General features: G+C 41.8%; 1 protein-coding gene across 6 annotated transcripts in view; it reads left to right on the top strand.

Annotated features, from left to right (window-relative positions):
* Nucleotides 1–22,573, top strand: part of LOC125763350 (mitogen-activated protein kinase-binding protein 1) — a 98,836-nt gene extending 76,263 nt beyond the window's left edge. For 4 of the 6 annotated variants that reach the window (XM_049426394.1, XM_049426397.1, XM_049426395.1 and 1 more), the window contains 8 exons: nucleotides 4,143–4,234; nucleotides 7,224–7,937; nucleotides 8,006–10,117; nucleotides 10,186–10,478; nucleotides 10,549–10,685; nucleotides 11,033–11,080; nucleotides 12,068–12,167; nucleotides 12,907–17,098. In XM_049426394.1, the coding sequence (XP_049282351.1) occupies nucleotides 4,143–4,234; nucleotides 7,224–7,937; nucleotides 8,006–10,117; nucleotides 10,186–10,478; nucleotides 10,549–10,685; nucleotides 11,033–11,080; nucleotides 12,068–12,167; nucleotides 12,907–15,992 (6,582 nt within the window). In that variant the 3' untranslated portion in view covers nucleotides 15,993–17,098. Of the gene's footprint in view, nucleotides 1–4,142; nucleotides 4,235–7,223; nucleotides 7,938–8,005; nucleotides 10,118–10,185; nucleotides 10,479–10,548; nucleotides 10,686–11,032; nucleotides 11,081–12,067; nucleotides 12,168–12,906; nucleotides 17,195–17,816; nucleotides 18,005–18,083; nucleotides 18,271–18,332; nucleotides 18,630–18,706; nucleotides 18,897–18,985 lie in introns of those variants that run through there. The other 2 variants (XM_049426399.1, XM_049426398.1) reach the window with 2 other exon arrangements.
* The last annotated feature ends 3,090 nt before the right edge of the window (nucleotides 22,574–25,663 follow it).

The following is a 25,663-nucleotide window of genomic DNA, read 5'->3' as shown; positions in this document are numbered from 1 at the left end:
TACGCAACGCGACGGTGTCGTGGGTAAAGTGTCGCGAATAATTAATTCACGCTTTATGGCACAATTCACCAACACCCGGGATAGAGGCGAGATAGAGAGAGAACTATGCAGGAGGAAGTAACAGAGCTTTATAGCCTGGTAAGGTTATAAGAGTAAAGATCTGTTCGCATCACTGCGAGACGCGGGCTAGATTCTTGTTGGCGTGTGTCATGGGCCATCAAAAAGATTGCTCTTTGTTCGAGCAAACTGCAACGAACTGCAACTGCATCCAAAGATGGTAGCTAGCACGAAGCGAGGAACCCGTACAAGTTGAAGTTTCGTACACGGTGGCGATGGGATTTAGTAGGTGGCTACTCTTTGACTAAACAGACAAGTACTACATTCCTTCTCTCTGCTTCGCCTGGATTGTTTCCGTTCGCTCTTTGTCGGCAAAGAGTGAAACTATTAGACCGCAAGGCAGGTCCAACGTAAACCACCACACACGTGCCGGGAGTTCGAATGGAACCTCATATCTTCCGGACGTATCGGATTACATTGCCCGAGGCCCGTTCGGACATTGCAAGAAACTACCTCAGCCGGGCTTGATGTGGCTCATCGATCGCGCTCATCATTTACTGGCCTAGTATTCGCCTGGGCAGCTCAGGCCGTATAGCTAACTTGCTTATAACGCACTGTTTGGTGGAACGAGGGTGGGGCAATTCGGGTGGAGAAAACGTGTCGTCCGTCTCGATCGATCGATCGTCCAAGATGATTATGGACGTTCGTGGAAGTTTAGCTGAGTGGCAAACAGGAGTACTACTAACAAGATGGTGGAGGTGGCGTGCTCGGATCTCGTTGCGCATTAACTGCTACCGTCCGATGCAACATTTCGCTTTGCTAGATGACCTACTTCCGAGATGCAACAAATACGATGCTTTCACAAGAACTTCACCCACCCACTCTGGGAGTGACTGACGTTGTAATGAAGATGTGCAATCAGTCACCTAATCCTTGTCTAAACAAAGTGGAAAATAAATAAACATGTTGCGGGTAACGAAAACATCTACTTTTTCTTCCCATATTGCCTTTGCCCAAGCATTTACTCTCGTTCTGCATGAATGTGTCACAATTTTCCTTCAGCTTCAGCTGTCTGCAACAAAGTTGCCCCCCCCACGTTGCATGGAGTTAACTTTGAAATGTGTACATGTCTTGGCATGGTAGATGACATAAAATGAACGAGAAAAATTATTTGCCGGCACATGATTTCGACCGTGAAAAACTCAAACTACACTCAACGTACCATACCGTCAAAAGTTACTTGAGTCAACATGCCTTTTGATGTTGTATTTCATCTACAACGTGAAGAAAAGAGACTTGAGAGGTTTATGCTGTGTCTTGGAAAGAATTTTCCTTGGAAGAAACCCCTTTTAAGTTATTTTTCAATTTTATAATTTTCTTTTATTTTAACGCAAAATCAAATAAAGGTAAAAGTGCTTTAAGTTTCCTTGTTCTCATTGTGAAGGTTTTGTTTTATTCAATTTTCCAACCATTTCCTTTGCCGAAGAAACAACAAACTCTCCAAGCAGACAGAAATAGGCACTCGTGCGTGAAAGTAAATTTTATCCACCGGTGCAAGCTGTGCTGTTTATTTTAGCAAGCCCAAAACAGCTCCAAACTTTTTTCCCAAATTTATGTTTCCTTTTTTTCTTGTTGTGATGTTCACTCCCTTTCGTTCGATTCCACACGAAAAGATGGTTATTTTGTGGGAGGTCAAATCTTACTAATTGTACACTCCATATCCACCAAGTTGCTGGTTTCAATGCTACCCTATACGCTTAAGGTCTGTAATCATCATGACTACCACCGGTAGAAACGAATATTTTATATTCCCAAAAGCAAGTGATTTTAGAGAGTGAGAGAGATAGAGAAACACAAAAAATGCACGATGGGAACATAGATATTTTCATTCTGAATTGCAGCGTTGTTCTGTTCGGCAGAGGTTGTGTAAAAATGAACAATAATTTACTGATGTGCAACAAAAAAAAACAAAACGCTCGCCAAGTTTTCTTTTGGAACATTCGCACAAAATTAGCTGGATGTCACCGAACCGTGTCATCTGAATCTGAGGAAGAAACAAACAAAAAAAACTCCCCATAAATTCATGCAGCGTCTCAGACGTTTTGTTTTGCTTTATTAGCTGCACGAAATTGAGAAATGAAGGTTATTGAACTAAGTATTATTTGCTTTGCCCATCTTCTAATTAACGAACAGATCCAATACTATAATTATTCGTTATTTGATTTGTTAAATACGTGCTTGTTTTATTTTTTGTTAAATAAAAAACAATGGTGGTCCTTTGGATGGCCGAACCATTTTTATTAGATATCATACATTTTCCCTCCAAAAAAGTTTTTCCATTATCAAAAGTACCTACCACGAACTTTTAGCTTGCAAATTGCTTCGCACGGGCGTAGCTGTTAAGCGGTAGGTCAATTTTCCCATGACCTTTCGTCCACGGTTTGTAGTCGGTAGACGGCTTAAGCCTTTAACTTGAAGATACATGGGACGCGTGCCATGACGTGACGCACCTTCGCCATTGCTTCAAAATAATGCCTTCTATTTAGCTCGCTTTCAGCTAAAAACCCACCTATGAGTACCTATTGAATAATGCCAGCCACAAGGGCGAAGGTAGCATTAGGCGACATTTTGTGCCAAACCTTTTGCTAGACGGTTCGCTATCGAAAGCTGCTATTACTTAAATATGCATATGTCAAGACTGAGCTGCAATAATACCTTCAATTGCGTCATTACATGTGCATCTACATGTGACCTAAATGCTTTTAGTTTTTGTTCCCGTTCTTAACTTTTTATTAACAGTGTAACTTATTCTCTTCATCACACCGCAGCAAACAAAGTAAAGCTACAATACGCCATTCATCTTGCAAACGGCTAAGGTTAAGTTCACTACCAACGAAATATAAGCTTCTCTTTCTATTGCTCCACTAAAAAAAACCGGCCCCACACACCACATTTATTGTGCTGCAACATGAAATACTTTCTACGACGACGGTGCGCGGAGAAAAAGCTCCGGCAGAAAAAAAAACTCTTGTTCGAACTTTTACCAAGCTAAGGCTCACACCACGTAAGGGCCACCGGGAAGCCCTTTTATGTAGGACGACCAGTTAAGGGCTGACTTCGCGTGTATGTGTGTTAGAAGGAGAATGGGGTAGGATGTGGTAGCGGGCTGTACAATTTTCAATTTCGCTTTTTGCCACTTTTCAGCAAGCCTTTGGGCGAATCATGGCACCATTCAACGGGCAAGACCGCTTGCACTACAGTGGGTGGATTAATTGTAATGTAAAGCCAAAATCTATGCTTATATTTTTTTTATTTGTGAAAGTCTAAAATCAACAAAATATCAACATGATTATAAAAGGATTTAAATAAGAATTTAAAGTGAAATGTTCAATACATGTTTGCAAACCCGTGGTGTAGGACGGGATTTTTTACCCCCTTCACATGCAATTCCACACACATAACCTTACGCAATGCAACCGTTTTGCACAGCATTAATGAGACGGCCGGGGCCGGCTGCACATCGCGCATTTGTTGTGCACGCTTCATTTCCAATCAAATGAATGCCGCCAACGTATAAATGGGCAATCAATGGCAGTCGTTAATTTAAGGCTTTTTGAACACCCTTTCTCCTATCTCTCATCTTGCGCTTACACCAACCGGCACACCCATCGATCGACGATGCTCATTTTGCAACATAGCTTCGCTAAAGCGGCTTCCATTTCACCCTCCACAAAACAATACGTTATGTTGTCATTGACCTCGTGGCAATTAGGCAGAGCTCTCAATGTCGACCTTTAAAATCGTCTAAAAATACTTCCAAACTTCCTTCTGCGCTGCTAACGTTGACAGACAAAGACGTGGCCGGTTGGTTTGCTGTTTACATTGCTAAGTACAATGGTGCGAACGCTTATCATGCCCAAAACCAAGATAACTTATCCATCTGCAGGCCAAGGGCATTTTAGATAGCGGTGTGGTAGCTTCCTTGACGTTCGGGTGACGCACGTGTTGGAAATATTTATCCAAAAACTAGCAATATCTAAAACTATATATTAACAAACTTTTTTTTTCCATTTTTTTTATTTCAGATAAAATTGAAGAAAATCTTAGGATTAACAGTATGCAGCAGTGCTGGACTCGATGTATCCTCCACAACCGGCGTTCTTGCATATCCAGCAGGGTAAGTTACAAGTTATCGAATTTCAAATTTGAATATCTGTACTTCAAAGTGTCTATCAAATATAAGCTTTTATGAAGCTTTTTTTGAAACTCAGTTTTAAGCACTCACTTTTGGAAACGGCAAGGTCCATTCCAGAATGTCCATCACTACTAGTAACGAAACTCTTGCAACTCCAATATCGTTAAATAGTCTATTGCGTAAACTCTATGAAAAGGCAATGAAGACCGTTCAAAGACCTTCTATAAACACAACGATTCATTGTATCCATCTAGCGGATCGCGATGATCTCTAGGTTCGTTCGGTTGTTTTACTTCCTCGGCCAATGCAAATCGCCATCACCAACTCCAACGGCGCCCCAACCATGCTGCGAAACCATGCGGGCCGGTTTACAAACACCGTAACCTTAATTCGGTGGATCGGCGCATCGGAAAGCGGAACCGGCCAGCGGTTTTGGAATCGGATACCACACGATCCAGTAGTGCAGCTACGGGGCACGGTTCGGACTGTGTGACTAGGCAAGAAGCTTCGTAGCAGTGTTTAATGGTAGCAGAAGGAAACAGTTAAACATATCCCTTACGCTCGTCAGCATAGCGAAAGTGGATCCGTCACCAAGTAAACACCGCTGTTTTAAGAGCTTCTACAAAGCAAATCGACTGGGGTTTCTCCATTGGTGGAGGATTATTATTCGATTTAAAAAAACAAACACAAAATCATCACCTTGAACTACCACCACCCACCCTCTCCGTAGCAAGTGGAAAGAGTTATCCACAAAATTTGTTTTCAATTCGTACCGGATTAGTATGGTGCCCGAATGGTTATCGATTCCGGAACAAACACAGCCAAAAATTGTATTTGCAAACATTAGATTGTATACTTCTTTCACTGCCAAGGTGAGCACAGTCTGCGTGAAGGCATGTGAAGCATATCGAACCAAATTGCTCCTAATTAAGCCACATTAGCTACGCCCCGCACGTACGCAGAGCGGCTTGAATTTCCGAAATCGAGAAGATCAATTTGAAGTATTACCATTTTCCTAACCCTTTCACTGCTGATCGAATCATGATCGTTTTGAAACAAAACTTTCCTCTTTATTCGTTGATTATTTGCAGAAGAAATACCTGAAGAAAAGGCCATTTTGAATGGAGTTTCTAAACGTGTAACCTATACTTAATGTGGCTATGGTTTACATTAGCAATCTTGTAATTAAGTTAATATATCTAATGTATAAAATTTGTGTTGGCATTTCTTCCTACTTTAAAGATATACCATTCGCTAGGCTTCGTTAGTCTGTTTGCTAATAGAGCGTTGCTATCAACATGCATCAACCCACCAACGAGATGCATTACTCGAAGACGTTAATTCCTCGTAACAGATACTTAAGATGTATACTTTAACTACCCACTCTTTAAGATAATCTTGATAAACGGTCTGTTTTTGTGTGTGTTTTATTTTTTTTTATTCACAAATATTTTACTTCCTCACCATAAAATGGAAACTACGTCGTCAAAGATTGACAGTCGATTGGTCGGGACTTTCGAACGTATGCAGAGATACCTATCGTACGAAACCGGAACGCGTGCACGGTAAATACCGATTTTTGTAGAGGCGGCACACAATCAATCCGACCACCGTTTCTGTTTGTCTGCGGTACTCTCAAACTTTTGGAGACCTCCGAAAATTAATAAACAGACAAATGTGGCAATGTGCGTAGGCAAGCGTATTTGCATCTGAAGTATGTGCCCAAATGGGTAGGGGACTGTGCACCCGTCGACCGTGGAGTTGCAAACCATCACAGCCTTTAGATAAGAAGTCATCATACCGTCACCGCAAGGTGTGCAGAAGACTTGGGGAAGGTGTTGGAAGATATTGGAACAAAACAAATACCCACCAGGATAAACAACCTCGCTAATGCTTAAACACAATGTTCGATGAGTTGAAGATTAAGCGATAGCCTAACATACAAGCGGGTCCCCATTTTTTCTGAAGGTGATGACAAGTAAACATACTTTAGAAAATGAAAGAAAGAGAGCGAGAGAGGGGAGAAAAAATAAATCATCCTGATGAAAAGTTTCATTTCATTTAACCGAAGGCAGATTGATGGAAGTGACCAAACATGCACCTACGCACAGTAGATGCGTGACCTTCTTTGCTTTTGCATCTCATGATTTCTTTGTGATGGCAAGACGTTTTCTATAGGGTTCCTCTCTTTTCTATGTACTTTCAAACAAGATGCACATAAAAAGCATTCCCTTCCACGCTATCTTCATTTCGATGTGCTGAACGAATTCAACTATCCGCTAAGATATGCTCACAAAACTGAACCCGTCTCTTGGTAACGATGATTGACCACGTTGTGCTGTGGGTTAAGACAGACGATCGACAGCTGATCAAAGTGAGTTTGTTTCGTAAGCGACCCTTAAAAGGCAGCATGCTAACTAGGTAGCTAACGCCGCAGCCATACGAAAACCCACTCGGAGGGCACCCAAAGTTTCGGTGTGTGAGCTTCACCGTGTGTTTGCTTAACCGTAGAGAGCATGCGAGGTTATTGTGCATTGTGCTTGATATTAAATATCGCGCCACCGAATGCCTCTTACAAAAATCAATAGTAAAAAGCGCTAGCTCGCTTTTGCCCGCCCAAGAAAAAAGGTTATGTGTTAATGTTTGTTAACGAATGCTGCTTAGCAATCTCATTGAATGATAGTTCCAATTGCACATACATAAACTACGTCTTAACTCGTAAACTCTTGCGTTGAAAGTGCCAAAATACACAAAACGATTTCGTAACAACTGCTCTAAAAGACACCTCCGAACTTGAAGTTCTTTGTCTTAATTTTGACACTCAAACTTCAGGAGATTTTGTGTCCATCGAGACCTGTTGCATTGTACAGATTGTTTGATAGGTTTTTTACGTTCTTACGTTGTTTGCGACCCAGAAAATGATACATTACTAAAATAAAATTTCCATTCTTCTTTCGTCTAATCCCTACAGATGTACAGTGGTGTTGTTCAACTCCAAAAAGCTATCCCAGAATTTCCTGCTCAACACAGCGAAAAAGGCGATAACGGCCGTCGCATACTCAGAATGTGGCCGGTATCTGGCAACGGGAGAATGTGGTCACAACCCCTCGATCAAGGTGTGGGAACTGGATGGTGGCAACGGTAGCGGTACGATCGAGAATGGTGCCGCCGGTAGCATCGTGGCAGAGTTCTCCGGCCACAAGTACGCAGTCAGCTGTGTGGCCTTCTCGCCCACAGGCAAGTACCTGGTGTCGGTTGGCTCGCAGCACGACAACATTGTGAATGTTTTCGACTGGAAGGCAAATCTGAAGATCGCCTCGAACAAGGTGACTGCCAAGGTGGTGGCGGTTAGCTTTAGCGAGGATGGCAACTACTTCGTCACTGTGGGCAACCGGCATGTAAAGTACTGGTATTTGGAGGGTAGCCGCAAGTATAAGGAACCGATCCCGCTGATGGGACGGAGTGCCATCCTGGGAGAGCTACGAAACAATGACTTCTGTGCGGTAGCGTGCGGCAAGGGAGAGATGGCCGAGAGTACGTACGCAATTACGCGGAACGGTCATCTGGTCGAATTCAATGCGCGTCGCTTGCTGGACAAGTGGGTGATGTGCCGCACCAATGCGGCTAACTGTATGGTTGCCAGTACAAAGTACATTCTCGTCGGTTGTGCCGAAGCCATCGTGAGGTAAGTATTATTGAAGAGGAGAAACAAATCGAACAAGATAATACAAATTGTATTATTTTCCCTTCCAGGGTATTTAATGCCGAAACGCTAGAATACATTACCACCCTGCCGAGGACACATTTTCTCGGTGTTGATGTAGCGCAAGGGGTGCACATCAACCACATGATGGCGGTACCACAAAGCGCAAAGTATCCCGACACTATAGCCATCGTGTATGACGAGACTCGCTCGAAGGTGACATGCGTGTACAACGATCACAGTCTGTACATCTGGGATCTGCGAGACATCAGGCGGGTGGGCAAGAGTCAATCGTTTCTGTACCACTCCGCCTGCATCTGGGGCGTCGAAACAGTGCCATTTAGCTACCAGCAGCTCAAGCACAACGCGAACGGTGGCGATACGTTGCCGTCGGATTGCTTCATGACCTGCTCATCGGACGACACGATTCGCGTGTGGGACGTGGACAGCTGCGAAACGAACGAGGTGTACCGGAAGAACATCTACAGCAAGGAGCTGCTCAAGGTGCTGTACATCGATGACGAGCTGAATTTCATAAAGGATACGGACAATCCGATCCACAGTACGGAGAAAAACTCAAGCTACGATGGCCGCAATGGGGTGCGTTGTATCAAAATCAGCCCGGAAAGCAGGCAGCTGGCGACGGGCGACCGGAGTGGCAACATTCGAATTTACAATCTCAGTAATCTTAAGCTCATCACGACGATCGAGGCGCACGATTCGGAGGTTTTGTGTCTGGAGTACACGAATGACAAAATCGACCGACGTCTGTTGGCAAGTGCGAGCCGAGATCGATTGATACACATTTTCGATTGTGAGGCAAACTATCGAATACTGCAAACGCTGGACGATCATTCGAGCAGCATCACCTCGGTGCGGTTCATCGGGGCCGGCAAGCAGTTCCAGATGGTGTCCTGCGGTGCAGACAAATCCATCATTTTCCGCCATTTCCAGAACAATGTGTTTCTGCGCGGCAATAACTGCTCTGGGAAAAATACACTCTACGACATGGAGGTGGACAGCAACAGTAAGCACATTCTTACCGCGTGCCAGGACAGAAACATTCGCGTCTACAGCACACAGAACGCGAAGCACACGAAGACATTCAAGGGATCGCATTCGGATGAGGGCAGTTTGATTAAGGTCAGTCTTGATCTTAGTGGCATCTACATTGCAACGTCCTGCACGGACAAAACGCTCAGTGTGTACGATTACTATTCCAACGAATGCATGGCACGAATGTACGGGCACAGTGAGCTCGTCACCGGGCTAAAGTTTACCAACGACTGCAAATATCTTATATCGGCTAGCGGGGACGGATGTGTGTTCATCTGGCAGGTACCGCACGATATGATCGTTACGATGCAGGCACGTCTTTCACAGCAAGCGCTTCGTTCAGGCATCCAGCCTATTCCACGAACGCTTCAACCAACCAACCCGTTCACTGATGCCATTTTAAACCACCCGCAACCCACACCGGTGCCAAACAACCCTGCTCTAAGCGCATCAGAGTTCGGATCACCACCCAACAGTGCTTTTCTGGTCGATGATGCTCCAGTCACACCTGGGTATCGATTTTCCGACGTGGGTCAGCTACCGCAGTGGGCCAAAAGGAAACCATCCGAAGATTTGCAATCAAATTCCCCTGTACTCGGCAGTAGTCCAAGCCAAGGTGGTAGCAATTTCGGTGGCCTAGCGCCAAAACCAAGAGGACGCTGGGGTCAGAAGGGTGTCGGTGGACAGCTAGAGGATCCGTTCGATCTAAGAAACATCGTCGAGAGTAGTCCGCTTGGCACAACGTTTACGACAGAGCAGCGACAACCCACAACACCAACACCTCCACAGCCTGTCACTGGTCATCCTACGCATCCACCGGCAACTAACACACCCACGTCCGGTTATAATAGCAGCGGATCAAAGGATGTTTACAGCAACGCCTACCTCAGTGAAGATAGCTCAATCGACAGCGGACGGGAGAATCGGCGGCCAGATCTGAGTTCTTTCCTGCACAAGAAGATCACTGAAACGAAGGCGCTGAACAGTTTGAACTCGGAATCGAACACCGAACACGACGGTGACGTGGAGGATATATCGGATGGTGAGCGAACGAGCTCGGATCATGGCATGGTGTATTATCCATCCGCAGCACCATCCACTCCAACGTATGTATTGTTAACCTGTGGTGTTATTTATGTCCAGCACGTAACAGACTTTTTTCTATCAATTGCAGTGATTTCAAAATTAACGATGTCGACACAAATGAGCTGCGCAAATCGATTCGGCGACAGAAGCTAGAAAAGCAAGGTCTTAGCCTAGCGGCCCAATTTCAGAGTGCTGCGTCTGGTACCGGTACGGGAACGTCCGACGACGAGGATGAAGGATCTACCCCAAGCGGTGATAATGCAGATCGATCGCTTGCTTCGACGCTTGGAGGAAGTTCGGAAAGTATTCCTCAACAAGCATCGTCCACCTTTCTACAGGCAGTTCTCGACGGGCCTGGCAGTTTATCCGATCGCGAACGTTGTAAGTAATGCGAATCAATCGTATTCCATTAGAGCGTATTTTGTAGCAAACATTAATTTTTTTTCCACAGCACAAGCGCGAAAGAGTGTGAGTGCTAAGCACAACAACGATTCGAAGATTACGACCAGCATATCAAAATCGTTTGCCAACAACAAAAAGGAGGAGCTGATGAAGGTGATCAACGAGGCAAAGGCAAAGCTGGAGAATGTGAGTATGAGGTTTTCCCACATCACCCAAACCGGTCAAAATTTTACTGCAATTCTCACTAAAGAGAAGTACTTCAAATAATTTAGTATCCGGTGCCCTAGTTTTTGTATTCCCTTTTGCAATGCAGGCATGTGTTAAAAATTAATTATCTTCCTATATGTGTTATCGATTTTCCCTTTTGGTTTTTATGTTATTTTGTGTTTCTGTGTGTCTGATTTCATCGTATTAAATTTAATTATACATTTGTGTGTGCGTGTGTTATTTTCTGCGTGTTTATCCTGCTACAATACGAAACCATCCTCCTGCTCATAAATAACTCCATTTGGTTGAAACTATGTATTTTCTAGGGGATAATGTTTCATAATAAGCGTCCATTAAATTATGCTCAATTCAAGGTGAGATAAGTGTGTTTCCTGTTTGTCCGTCCTACTAATTGCAGCATTAGTATACCCTTTAAACTCTGCTCACTACATAACTGCACACAATAGAGTTGCTTGTAGGAGGTGATGTGACCCTGCAGTGTGTTCCAAACACAGTTCATCGCTGTGACATCATCAAATGGCACTGCTAATCTTACAATTTTTATAATAATTTCGTTCTTGTGATATTTCATCAAAATATCACAATGATTACTAGTCAAACAGCAGAGCTTCATTAAACGCTTTAACCGTATTAAATCATGAGCTACACGAACATCTATTGCTTTCAATAACAACAGAAAGGTTAAGCTAAACCATTTCTGCCTTCAAATTTGTTTTGTCAAAAACCATTTTGCTAATACGTCCCTCAGAAACATCATTGCAACACAATCAGTCTACAACACTGTTGACCTCATTGGTTTATGTTCCTGTCCACCCAGAAAGCTATCAAAAAGCCATCAATCAAATGAGACACAGGACCGCACCATTCTTCACATGTTGCAAGTGCGTTTAATGCCGTTTTCGATCGGTAATTAATCCACACTGGTTGCAGTATGCACATCTTCCTCCAACCCTTCATTGTTTTTTGTGTGTGCTAGTTTATAGTTGAACACTTGGTGATGTGGACGTTGAATACAGATTTGGAAAGCTACGAATAAACAAGAGCTAATGATGTTCGCCATAAAAAACTACACTTTTCCTGTATATCAATTAGAAGAGGTCGTTCGGAGAAGCAGATTTTTCTAATGATCCATAAAATTATGTTAAATTGCAGTTAACAACAACATTGCATCTTATTTCCTTTTACCTTGCAAATCTCACACACGTTTACCGCTCTTCTTCTTTATAATAAAAAACCCTTACGCCATTGCCTACAAATTTAACATTTTAATACATTTTTTTAATTGTTTGTATTTATATGAACAAACCACTAATCAATTTATTATTCCCAAATGTTTACAGGTCGGCTACCGATCCGGTTTACGCGCTAGTCACAGTATATCCGATTTGAGTCACTCGATGAACATGTCCGGAGCAAGTCCGAACCGTACACAGCGGATAGGTAAGAGTTTCCAGTTCCACTTACCATTCCGCCAACCACTCCACCTTTCATCCATTACTATTTCATTGGTGTTCCGTTTTATGTTTGTTTTGTTTTCTTTTATATACTAACACTTTACATCACGACCAAGCTGACTAAATGTAGTGATTTGTGTGGCCATCACGGGCTTGCTGTGCGTGAATTGTACACATTGTTTTATTTGGTTTGTTCTGTTTTTTCACTCGTTTTTCCAACACATGGGCAAAAGTAAATGCTACATTCGATTGAGGGAAAAACCTAACCATAGACTACAACATTCACATTTCTTTGGCGTAGAGGCAATCGACTGTAGAAAGTTGGCTAACTATGTTAATGAAGTAAAGTAATTCAACTACTGCCACCGCTAAATAATCTACACGTTCAAACCATTCTGAATTAGAACATTTGGTTTCGTTACTAAACCGAGGCTCTAAATTGATTATCACATATTTTAATTCGTATGATTCAACGTCTTTCTTTTTATTCAGTTCAGTGTGTGTTTGGCAAGCCCGTACGTTTCCTAAATACTTCTTTCAACTAGCAAACGTATTTTCTCTTCCCTATTTTCCATGCCGCGCTCATTCGCTTTACTCGTTCGACTGATTTTTCACACTACGGTAAATGGTACATGGTTATACGGTTACTTTTGTTGTACGGTATCTTATGTCTGGGGTACATTATAATGTACGGTCATATGCTACTATCGGTATTTTAACGTTAGAAGTAGATAACAATTTAGGTTCCAGAATGTACCCAGCAGTGTCCGGTGCTTCCGGGCCATATGGAGGGTCTGCCACCCATATGAATGCATCAAATTTTCTTCACAGTGCTGCCCCACGATCGAAGCTTGCCCAAAATTGTATACTTATGAACCAAATACAGCAGGAACTTCCACCATATCCGCGAGATGTTGGTATTTATGAGCAACCAGCACAACGACCCGATAAACTAGATCTGGTTGAGCTACCCCCAGTGCCAGCCGATAAGCTACGGAAACATCCTGGCATACTGAAGAACTATAAATCCTGTCCCGTGTCACCCGTGCACGAAGAACAGGAATGGTCCAGTCCTTCGAATCACGACGAATCATCGCACAATCAGCAAAAGCCACACGATCGCACCGGTCGCCATGGGCAGATGCGTCACTCGATGTACTACGAAGATGCGAAAACGATATTGAGCATGATACATTCCGACACCGAGAAGATGATTCGTGAAATCACTAGCAAGTACGGTGATCTGGATGATATACAACCGACCGCAAAAGTAAAAGATGGCGAAAAGCCAGCATCATCAACAACATCTTCCAAAGATCCCGACCCAAAAGCAGCCGCTCCGCACGACCAGCACGAGCACGGGTTTCTTTCGGAAGATGAACCGAACTTTAGCTCCGACTCGCTAGAAGATTGTAGTCTCGATTTGGACTTGGAACGACACGGCCAACCGGTACCACCAGCAAGAAGAAAACAATGTGCCAAACATAATCCGGCCAAAAAGCTGCAACCCTCACTGCCAAAACGATCCGTTTCCGATTACTTTATCTACGATCAACCACCGCAAGGTGCACCGTACGAAATTCCTTACCGAAACGTCTCGCTTTCCGACATCCTGGATGATGAGGAGGCGATCCGACAGGCGGAGAATCGGTTTCTCGAAACGCAACGACACTCGAGCGCCAGTTTCTTTCTGGGCCAGCAGTACCCAACGCGAAAGAGTCAAGAAAGCATCCTTTCAGATGAGTTTGGTAGCGGTGGAGTTAGTTTTTGTAACAGCATGGAAAGCATCCTGTCGGATGACTCCGAATGCAAGAGTGCTCCGTTGGAAGTGCTGTTCGGGCGCATTCGTCGTGATCATCTTGCGCATCACGGTGGGCATGGACATGGAGGTGGTGTTGGCGGTCGCAATGCTACCAACTTCGAGTACAAACTTGAAGGCATTGGTTGTGCTACTTCAAAGTCGTACGGATCGAGTCCTAACGCTGGCAGTGGCTTCGATTACTATATGCAAGGTAATTATTTCCATGCGACCGCTACGGATAGTAGTTACTTCGGAATGGTACACGACAGCTTGGAATACGGCGGACATGAACGACGCGCAACAGTTCGCCAAGGAGCACCCGGAATGCCCACGTCGATTAGTTATCCCCGGTTTCTGCCCAGTCTTGCGTCTGCCGGTGCAGCTCCACTGTCCAGCGGAAGGGAGGAGCTACTTTTTAATGAAACATTTGAAGAGGGAGAAGATTTCATCCCATCCCTTACATCGAAGGCGGCCCAGTACGGAGGTGCCACCGTAAAAAGCTTGAGCAAAGATTTTGCCAACCAGCGAAAGCAGATGAACTCGAATCCACTCTACAACTGCAACGATGGCAGTGGTGGGAATGGGGATCTGTTCATACGGAAAACTCTAAACGCCACTAATCAACACCATCAGATCACGCGGTCCGACATATTCGGCACGGAATCTTCAGTGTATGTAATGAAGAAGTCGTGCAGTTTCGAAATCGAAATGGGTGGTCGTCGTATAGCGCGGAATTCTAAAAAGTTCGAACAAAACCTGCAACGTTTCGAGCAGGAGCGAAAGCAATCGAACGACCGCTTCCACCATCAACAGTTCGGTGGAACGTTGGAGATGGATTACGTACCACACAAACCACCGGTTGCCCATCGACGATCGGCTAGTATGAAGGGTCGTGGACGAGTGCGTTCCAAGGAAAAGTTCAACACGATCATTGGTCAGATGTCCAACTCCACCGGTCAATGTGACGAACCTGCGATGATTGGTGGCAAACTGCGTGATTTTGTGAACCGAGATTTTGTGTTGCCACCGAAGTCTGGGGAAGTTATGTCGGTGTCAGTTGGTGGAATACGCCGTAGCGATATTGGTGAAGAAAAGTCTTTCGAAGTGTATGTCGCAGAGAAGGGTGTAAGTGAGGATGATAATATGGATAGTTTGGAGCTGCTCTCCAAGGCAAAAAATGCCGCTTGCGTGAGGAAGGAAAATTCTACCGATTCACTCGAGGTCAGCGTTCCACCGAGCGAGGGTGTGACTGAGATCGGTGTAGAAGCTCTGGAAGAGATGGAACCAACCGAAGACGACGATGCGAAACCCGCAGAAGAGGCACTGGTCGCCGAGGAAGCACTAGAACTACCAAAGAAGAGTCTCACCCAGGGAGCGACTAGTGAGCTGGAAAAGTTAATCGATCGTGGGCTCCTAACAAGCGGGGAATACAATCGTTTTCTTGATATAGAGAAAAAGATCGACATCATCAATAAGCTTGTGGAGCTAGAGGAACGTAAACTGGAGCAGGAACGCACGGCTAAAGAGTATCGGATGCGCCCATTCGAATGTGATCCACGGCAGAAGGGTTATGTTAAGAGCTTGACGGAAAACTTTGACCGATTGGCAAAGGATGCGCAGGAAGAGCTGGAAAATGAGAAGAGTTGGCATCTGGCAAAAGCTCGCATGAAGCGCAACTTCAGTTTGCCAGATGTACTAGATTTTGGGGCGGATTGTTGCTGCCGGCAGCATGGCAAATGCTGCGAGCAGGAAGGCGAAGATTGCGGGTGCTGTGGTGATGGATGCGATGCGTACAAGCAGAAAGACGAAGAAGAACTGTCGGAAAAGGATGAAAATTCGATGGCGGCCGCTGTTGCGGCAGTTGCTGCTGCCGTCGCTGCCATTGGAATGTCGAGCAGCGATGAAGGTTTCTATGACTTTCTCCCTACAAATTGTTCCAATTTAGTTGTTTCGTTATTTACTGTTTCGGTTTCATTTTCCCGATATTCTGTGGGAAGTGTTTTTCTATAGTGATTTATATTGTTTCTGTGTTTTCTTTTACCTCTGTAGCACGACAACTAGAACCTTTCAATCTTTAGTGGTTTTGTATATTTTTTCTTATCAAACCAATTGTCTGTTGTAATGAAGAAGGTTCATTAGTTGTGTTTCGATACGTTCTATGTTTCTACATATTGTATTTAAAGTGTTCTCTTATTTTTACGTTTCACGTTCAGAATGATTTCACGCTTCTTCGTAGTTGTTCATTGTTAATTATTACTTGTCGCTATTTAGTGTACTGCTTTTAGGGTAGTCTGGTGTAGCTGAATATGATGCAAATAATTGACACGCTTTGCTTTAACATGCTTCCGCTAGCCATCCACCAATGTCAACCTGCACCACATCGTAAATTTCTCCTGTGGAACGAATTCGGGTGAAGGTCGGGTGAAGATTACAACTGATCTTACGATAATGCCCGTATCCATTTTCAAAGCGTCTAATACACCTCATTCCATACTGTAAAGAGCCCGTCTTGGAACGGAATGTGTCGCGCCAATCCATAAACTTCGCGCGGACGTCGTGTTAAGTAAACTAGCGTCCTTCTCTGATAAAGCTTTCGGTTATAATGCATTAAAAATAGCAGCAAACACCATCGTCTCTAATTCACCACTGATCTCTGTAAACTTATCATTCCGTAGTACATGTATTACCACCACTCGATAGCCAAACTAGTCCGTTCGTTGTATATAACCCAAGCGTAGCTGTTTGTTTACTTTCGTTTTGCACACTTAGTTGTTGAAAGCGAATGATATGCCCAAAGGCTAACGTTAAATGAATTTGTTTTTCTTTTCTTTTCTTCTCTCCCTATATCCATTCTACACTCGTTGGTGTGTACGCGACCGTGTGTATCGAATGACGATGATAATCAAAATTAAACGGCACCGATCTGAAACGCAAAAATGCCCGTTTATATGCCCGCGTGTGAAACAAAACATAACCACGCACAAAATAAAACCCCCCGCCCCGGGAATGTTCCTCTGCGAAACAATATCATACACAATGCAACATAAAAACACAATTCACACACACAATACATATATTTCTGGCAACATGTACACATACTCCAAATCGAACTTGTTGTGTAGGCGGTAATCCCCGAAGCTTAATCTCTGCGCAAGATAGTGAATCTTCGATTAGACGTGCTTGTTCGCTTAGTGATTTGAGTATGGGAAAAGGTAAAGCATTGATTTTTTTTTGTTTATTTTACTCTCACTACTTTCTCTACTTGTGTTTGAGTTATTCAATTTCGACATTTTTTTACGAATTTTTTATTCTTTTTTTTAATAGTTCTCTAAGGATTTTTAATTTGTTTTTATTCATTTGATTAAACCTACTTTAATCATTGTATGCGTGGATTTAATTCACTTTGTTTTCTTTTTCATTTGTTTTGTTATACGTTTATACTTTATCAACAATCATTCCATTTTGCATGATGTTTTATTTAAATTCTTGAATATGCGATGTGATTATCTTTCAATATATCGATGTTTTTTTACAATTCTATATTAAAAATTTGTTTTTGATTTTTTTTTTTTAATTTTCAATAACTTTTAAATTTCAATTGATTATCTATTTTAAAGGTTTAATCATATTAAAGAAATGTGCGTATCACAGTTTCTCTGATATATGGAAATCATTTCATTTATTTTCTTACTTAATGTCTGTGTAGTAGATTTTGAAAATAATGCATATTTCTTTTATCAATTTTCTTTTCCATCTGTATGGCATGCATTTCTGCTCTCAATGGGTTGTTTTTTTGTCATATTGTTGCGTTCGTTGGCTTAACCTACACACCAGGCTACAAATCTCCCAATCAATCGACTACTGGTAGTGGGCTGTACAAACCATCGGTAAGCAACAGAAATACCAGCACACCGACACGAAACACGCCCAAACGGAGTACCTCTTCGGTCGGTAAGGGAGGTGCATCACTGTCTACAGGCATGGGCGTTCGGAGTGTCTCGGTCGGAATGTTAAACCAAGCGGTATGTACGATACTTGAACTTTCTTCCCACATCGTGCAAGGTGGTGATGCTATAAAGTTGTTTTGTTTAATGCTTACAGAGTGACTCGGAGGCGGAACCACCGAACTCTCGAGGTGGTCTGCTGAAACCAACGATTTCGTCACAAAACAAGATTAATGGCACGGGTAATGGGACCGGGAATGGCAGCGGTGGTAAATATATTAATCCCCGAAGTGCAGCTGGCATCATTAATCGGCGGAAAGGTCTGCAAAACGCTTATAGCAGTGGTACGTAGTGATAGCAAGTGCATTATAGCGGAGATATACTAATACTTATCTCTTTTTTATAGTAAACATCTCTACCGCTGGACAGGATGAGTCTAGTTCGGAAGAATCGCCCACAAGTACAGCAAGCACGGTACCGACAAAACCGGCCGTCCCACCACGTCCTAGAAGCATCGCTTTCGAACACAAACGGATAGCCAACGTCAACACTAGTCTTATAAACGTGAAGAAAACTGTTACTGTCGGTGGTACTACGACCATTCCTTCCGAATCGACAAACGGCAGCAGCGGTGGCAATAACAATGCCCCCAACAACGGAGCCATCATGCCAGTGAAAGACGCCGATCTGGACAATGCAGACCGTATGTGACATTCTGTTATTGCTGAACACCAGTGATTCATATACTATATATTTAATTATGCTCTCACTCCATTACAGTTACCAACCAGCTGTGTACGAACATCATCAACCAGCTCGTACAAACGACCTCCACCGTTATTCAGCTCCACCAGCGGCTAAAGTCGACCGATGAAGCAAGCATCAATGGGCGCAACAATTCACTGATGCTGAAAGAGCTCGAAAATGCCGTCATTATGACGCAAAACATGCTCACCAAAGTCACCAATCGGTAGGTAGTAACGGACGGGAAGTTGGACTTCCAAACAAACCCGAACAGAGCGAAGCAAACATTTATTCCAATTCTGTTATCGGTTGCAGCAATCACAGCGATGGTATCAACAACAATAACAGTATGAGCAATAACACAAACAATCAAATCATGTACGAAAAATGTGTCGACATGCTCAACCAGGTGCAAAAGCACGTGAACAACAACGGCTAGGGTGGCAAATGCGATGCAGATAAAGGACAGCAAGCAAAGCGGGAGCGGTAATCATTAATGTTGTGTTCATATCCTGCTCACACGTGCAAACAACGGAAAAGGGTATGCAAAAATGCGTAAACATTCCCCCCTTCGGATAGAGCCGTCAATTTTCTTCGATAGACAAAACAAAAGTGTATGTCTCTAGCTGGTGCACGCACCGAATAGTAGTTTTTACGTTTTATTTGAATGGATTGTTCTGTGCAGTAGTTTCGTATTCGATGTGGTACTACTGGATCTACGTGTAGTATGTTCTAAATGCGACTACATTTTATATGTGTCCGTACGATTGCGAACGAACAGAAATCATTAGTCGATGAAGATATATCAGCGCCATATCTAGATTGAGTTAAATTAAGGAACGATGGAAAGCAACAACAAAAAAAACCCAGCAAACACAAAGACAAAACGTTTTATATAGTAGACCTTCCTTCCAAACAAAAAGCGCCTATTAACTAATGAACAGCAAGCAATTGCTTAAATTTATCCCTGTATTTCATAATATCACTAGCATATGCATACCATTTTTGTCAGGAGTCGGGAGCAAACTTTGCTGCGATTCATTTGTTTTTTGTTTCCGTTGTTCGTCCAACAATAAATTAACGACACAATGTTTAGCGATAGTTTTTCGTTAGCCAAGCTTTAGATCGTTTGTTGAGTTGAGGGTTTTTGCCGTCTGCGCAGATTAGTGAGTAAAATACTAGGCAAAAATATCCATGCATCTACGCCGTCCAAATGTGTGTTTGTTTTTTTTTAGTCGCGACTTGTTAGTGTATTCGTTTGAACATCAACCTCCGACCGAGCCGGACACCGAGGCATTCGGGCAGGCTTGGTTATTATAGCGATCAATGATTGAACGATGTTTGTAGTTTCGTTGGAAGTGGTTCGAAAAGAACTCGAAAAGCTGTAGTCGTTAGTCTCTCAGTTTTGTTTAATAGCATTGAATTATGTTAAGCGTTTTGTGTAGCAAACGGTTAGTTTAATATTTCCCTTACCATAATGCGACATCACGAAGCAAACGAATGCTTTTTTTAAAAATCGGGTACATCGAATCGCACTCTGTCTGTCTGTCGTTTGTGGTGAGCCCCATTCTTAATGCATACTCTTATAATCGATAGTTCTTACAGCGGGGAGGCAGTGTTCATGTGTGAGGGAAGGGTCTCTTTACTAAGCCAAGGCAGAACCGTTTCAGTCAGTACTAATATTTAGCCTAATCAATCGACACACCCACACAAACCTACACATTAAACCAACTATTAAATCATATTGATTTACTTTCCCCCGTTGACGGAAACACTAAATCATAATAAAACTACACTATTACCCCGGGGAAGAGTCCGGGCGTTAAACGAAAAGGATGGGAATAGGATGGTAAACGAGTAAGGAATTTAGCAAGGAATTTAATGTTTAATCAATGTGCTGTGGATGATGTGACTATTCTTAACAAAATGGGTCAGGTCGGATGTAGAAGCGATGGAAATGCGTGTGAGTTGTGTATAAAGTAAAGCCGTTGCGAGAGGTTTAGATCGCGTATTTGCTGTACATAATTGATGCTTAACGAAGATACACTTTGTATTTTGTATTCCCTTCGGTTCGGTTCCCCCGTTGGGAGTGTTTGAATCACTTACTCTAAACTCCCAGACACACGGTAGTGTAGTGTACGCACCGACGCACGGACTAGTTCACAAAAACCAGATAAAATCAACGGTGAAAATATGTACATGAGTAAAAGGATGCATAATGTATCTAGGAAACAAACAGTCGATCGTGTACAACGTGAACAGTACTTATTTTACTGGTTTGAAAGTTAACTAAAGCACACGCAGCGAAAAACAAACCACAAATTGTCTTTCCAAAATATGATGCAAACATAACCTCAAACTATTTTGTGCATCCCAACTAGGGTGTAACGAAAAAGCTGCAAATTAACCGAGGTACCTTAACACGGTAGAACACACTCAATGCACTGTTGAGTAAGCGTAACAACAAACGTAGCAATTAAAAGAAGAAGATAAAACATCCATGTTCCCGGTTGCGGGTCAAATAGTTAGTGCATGTGAAAAAGTATTTACAATTGAACGATTTCAACCTGACAACGTACTATTTTGTCGAACGCGAGTAAACTTACTGTGAGATGTTACGAACTAGGTAACCAGTCTGTAGGCAGGACCTCTGGATAAAACCGACAACAGTTTAGCAGAAAGTAAAACAAAATCTTACAGACGGGTAATACAAAATTGTTCTCCAAGCTTTATCTTGCAAATTCTCATATTAACGTTTCAATTGTAAGTCTTTGTCATTCCTTGGAGTACTTTGTCAATACTAACATTTCAATAATTGTGAAAACGTGTCAGAAGAGATATACATCTAGCAGCTAGCAGAGAGAAATCATGTTTAGTACACATTATTTAAAATATCAGCTAAATGACATGATAAGTATGTATAGAAACACCTACAAAACGCCTCTCTAGCCAAACGTTCATCTATATAGAAATTTTCCGAATTGCAGAGGACTGAGCAGGGGTTTTTTGTTTACTAATTTTATTTGCCCATAGTTGGTTTACATTTTTTGACCCTGCTAGGTGTGAATATCTCTTCCTTTAAAGTCATAAAAATCCTTCCATACCGTGGAACCGCTGGATGTTGTCAGTTTTCATGCCAAACAAAATAATCTAACCGAAAGGAAGAAGCAGTAAATTGAAGCAGAGTAACATCCGAACTAGGGTAAAGTTTAGGGGAGCGTTTTTCTGACTGTAGCGAAGTGGATGAACTTACAATTAAGCGTGCAACACAACACTCCACAAAGTAACGAAGCGTTTGGTGGCTATATTTCATATTAATGCAAACAAACCGTACCGTACCGTATATTAAGGTCTATCGCTATTGCTGCATTACTACATCAATTTATAAGTATATATATATTAATAATTATGATTATCTCCTTTCGCTAATCCCGTCGTTACTACTTCACTCACACAAAGGCATTGCTCTGGCAATGGGGTAAGCTTAACTAGCATTCAGCAGAGCTGTTAATAACACATAAATTTACACACTTATCCAACACATACCCCAAACACCGAAATACGAAGGATTTTCGAACGGGAAGCTTACCAGAACTGAACAAAACAAAAGAAGATGTTAGGAGTGGGAAAGAGGGCGTAAAATTACAAACTATGCAGGAATTGTCACAGTCGGAGCAAGAAACGAAACACGGAAACAGAAACAATAAGTGGAGAACGCATTCGAGTGAAAGTAATTTAATTTAACCATACTGATCATAAATACTAAAGCCAACCTAACTTTTGACGACCGGCAGAGGAAAAGCAAATGGATACCGAGAGAGATTTGTGGAATGAATGTGAGAACATGAAATGGAAATATATTTAAAAAATCAAACAAAAAACGAAGAAAATTTAAAACCAGAACCTTCCGCTATACGCTTATCGGGTGCGCTTATTGGGTGGTATTTCATGAAAGAAAACACTAATGTGGTGCAATTCAATGCTACGTTTACTTACCCCAAAGTTAACAGCTTAGCCGCTTAACACACTGTTGTTTTACTAATATCCTGTTGGTTCTCTGCTTTCGGTGATCGAACGCAAGAAAGAGCCAAAAATGAGCTGCCGAGGATAAATCCCCCAGGGACGGGTTGCTTGCGCATCAGTAAAGGCAAGGAATCCTGTCGTTTTGGGTACGGAAAATTTATTCATACAAACAGATACCAGGTAAGTTCGGTACATGGTATTTTAACAAAAACAAATGCTGCTTCTTTTCTACAAGTACTAAATTTAACAACTTTACTGAAATGGATTTCCTCACACATAAACACACGCACCCAGCCGTAAAATCGTTACCGTGTTAGACAATAGACGCATCAAGTGTAAATAAATGTAAAATTTTCATTAATTTTAATACAATGGTATTAAATTTATTTCAAACCAATGCACACAACCAGCGTGGTAATAAAATTCTACGGAAAGCACCTTCCGATTCCGCATAAAGCGAGTGTAAGTATTTTTACTATATGAAAGAAATAGTTGTAAAACTTTGAAATTAAATGTTAAAGGGTAAGTAGTACTGTGAAGCTCGAATCTAAAAACGATAGAGACGTAATGTGCTTTTTCGGCACTTCCACGCTGCTGACGGCGGTTTGAATCGAACCGTTTTTTGAAACTGAAACAACAAGAGAGCATCCAACGCAGGAGGTAACACTTCTCTACTCTGTCCGTCATATTAGTATTAGTGACCGGTAGAATGATTTTAACAAGAGAGCATCCAACAAAGATGGTAGCATTAACTAGCGTTTCCCCAGCTTAGTGCTTCATATAGCGGTCTCTTTCCCACTTGTTACGCGACACGTTGAATGGGCTGAAACAGATGATGGATTTTTTCCCCTTCCTCCGATATACTCATACTATCGATCACCAATACTAGATCATCGCTAGTCATGATCTAGGCGGTCATATAGCGGTCTCTTTCCCACTTGTTATCATTGATAGCAATTCGAGATCCGCTTCTATTGGTCGGATGGATTGAAACAGATGATGTTTTTTCCCTTGCAGCCGATAACAACACACCTATATTCTAGAACGGTGACTAGAGAAGAGAAGCAAATGTTACGAGAGAAGTAAGTGTTACCTCCTGCGTTGGATGCTCTCTTGGTGTCGAAAAATCGTTTTTGATTTTTACCGGATACCGGATACGATCGCGAGAAAATATGCGTAAGGAGAGAGTCGAACAACAGTCGAGCAATGTAGCAAAATTTTTAAATGTGATATATTTTAATGCGAATTTGTTGCAATGTGTTTCTTTTCACTCAAACAATACTTTAAACTCAAAAAATAATAAAAAATCAGAAAAAAAAATTTTAAAAATTTTCAACTCGAAAATTTCATAAGGGGTACCCCTTGCCATTTTTTTGAGAAAATTTGGAAAAAAATTAAAACGATTTATTTTAATGCCAATTGGTTGCAATGTGTTTCTTTTCACTCAAGTAATGCTTTAAATAAAAAAAAGAGTGAAAAATAATAAAAAAATCAAAAAATTCAAACAAATAAAAATTTACTAAGGCTCATTTTTGCACCAAGTTTTGCCTATAACTCGGTCGGTATCCAACGGATCGCCAATCTTTAACCTGTGGTCGATAGATGGCACCAATGGCTACATTTTCTTCTTGGACGGACATGCCCTCAGATGTCTATGCTAGAAGTTATTTGAGAAGCCAAGTTCCATACCCTGTTTGAGAAAATGTAAAATTTTCCTCATTTTTGCGCCAAGTTTTGGCTATAACTCGGTCGGTATCCAACGGATTGCCAATCTTTAAAATGTGGTCGATAGATGGTACTAATGGCTACATTTTCTTCTTGGGCGGCCATGCCCTCAGATGTCTATGCTAGAAGTTATCTGAGAAACCAAGTTCCTTACCCTGTTTGAGAAAATGTAAAATTTTCCTCATTTTTGAGCAATGTAGCAAAATTTTTAAATGTGATATATTTGAATGCGAATTTGTTGCAATAAGTTTCTTTTCACTCAAATAATGCTTCAAATTAAAAAAAGAATAAAAAATCAGAAAAAAAAATTTTAAAAATTTTCAACTCGAAAATTTCATAAGGGGTACCCCTTGCCATTTTTTTGAGAAAATTTGGAAAAAAAATGAAATTGATTTATTTTAATGCCAATTGGTTGCAATGTGTTTCTTTTCACTCAAGTAATGCTTTAAATAAAAAAAAGAGTCAAAAATAATAAAAAAATCAAAAAATTCAAAAAAATATAAATTTACTAAGGCTCATTTTTGCACCAAGTTTTGGCTATAACTCGGTCGGTATCCAACGGATCGCCAATCTTTAACCTGTGGTCGATAGATGGCATCAATGGCTACATTTTCTTCTTGGACGGACATGCCCTCAGATGTCTATGCTAGAAGTTATTCGAGGAACCAAGTTCCTTACCCTGTTTGAGAAAATGTAAAATTTTCCTCATTTTTGAGCAATGTAGCAAAATTTTTAAATGTGATATATTTGAATGCGAATTTGTTGCAATAAGTTTCTTTTCACTCAAATAATGCTTCAAATTAAAAAAAGAATAAAAAATCAGAAAAAAAAATTTTAAAAATTTTCAACTCGAAAATTTCATAAGGGGTACCCCTTGCCATTTTTTTGAGAAAATTTGGAAAAAAAATGAAATTGATTTATTTTAATGCCAATTGGTTGCAATGTGTTTCTTTTCACTCAAGTAATGCTTTAAATAAAAAAAAGAGTCAAAAATAATAAAAAAATCAAAAAATTCAAAAAAATATAAATTTACTAAGGCTCATTTTTGCACCAAGTTTTGGCTATAACTCGGTCGGTATCCAACGGATCGCCAATCTTTAACCTGTGGTCGATAGATGGCACCAATGGCTACATTTTCTTCTTGGACGGACATGCTCTCAGATGTCTATGCTAGAAGTTATCTGAGAAGCCAAGTTCCATACCCTGTTTGAGAAAATGTAAAATTTTCCTCATTTTTGCGCCAAG

This window comes from Anopheles funestus, chromosome 2RL, assembly GCF_943734845.2.
Source record: "Anopheles funestus chromosome 2RL, idAnoFuneDA-416_04, whole genome shotgun sequence".
Taxonomy (NCBI): domain Eukaryota; kingdom Metazoa; phylum Arthropoda; class Insecta; order Diptera; family Culicidae; genus Anopheles; species Anopheles funestus.
This window is presented reverse-complemented; position numbering and strand designations above follow the sequence as displayed.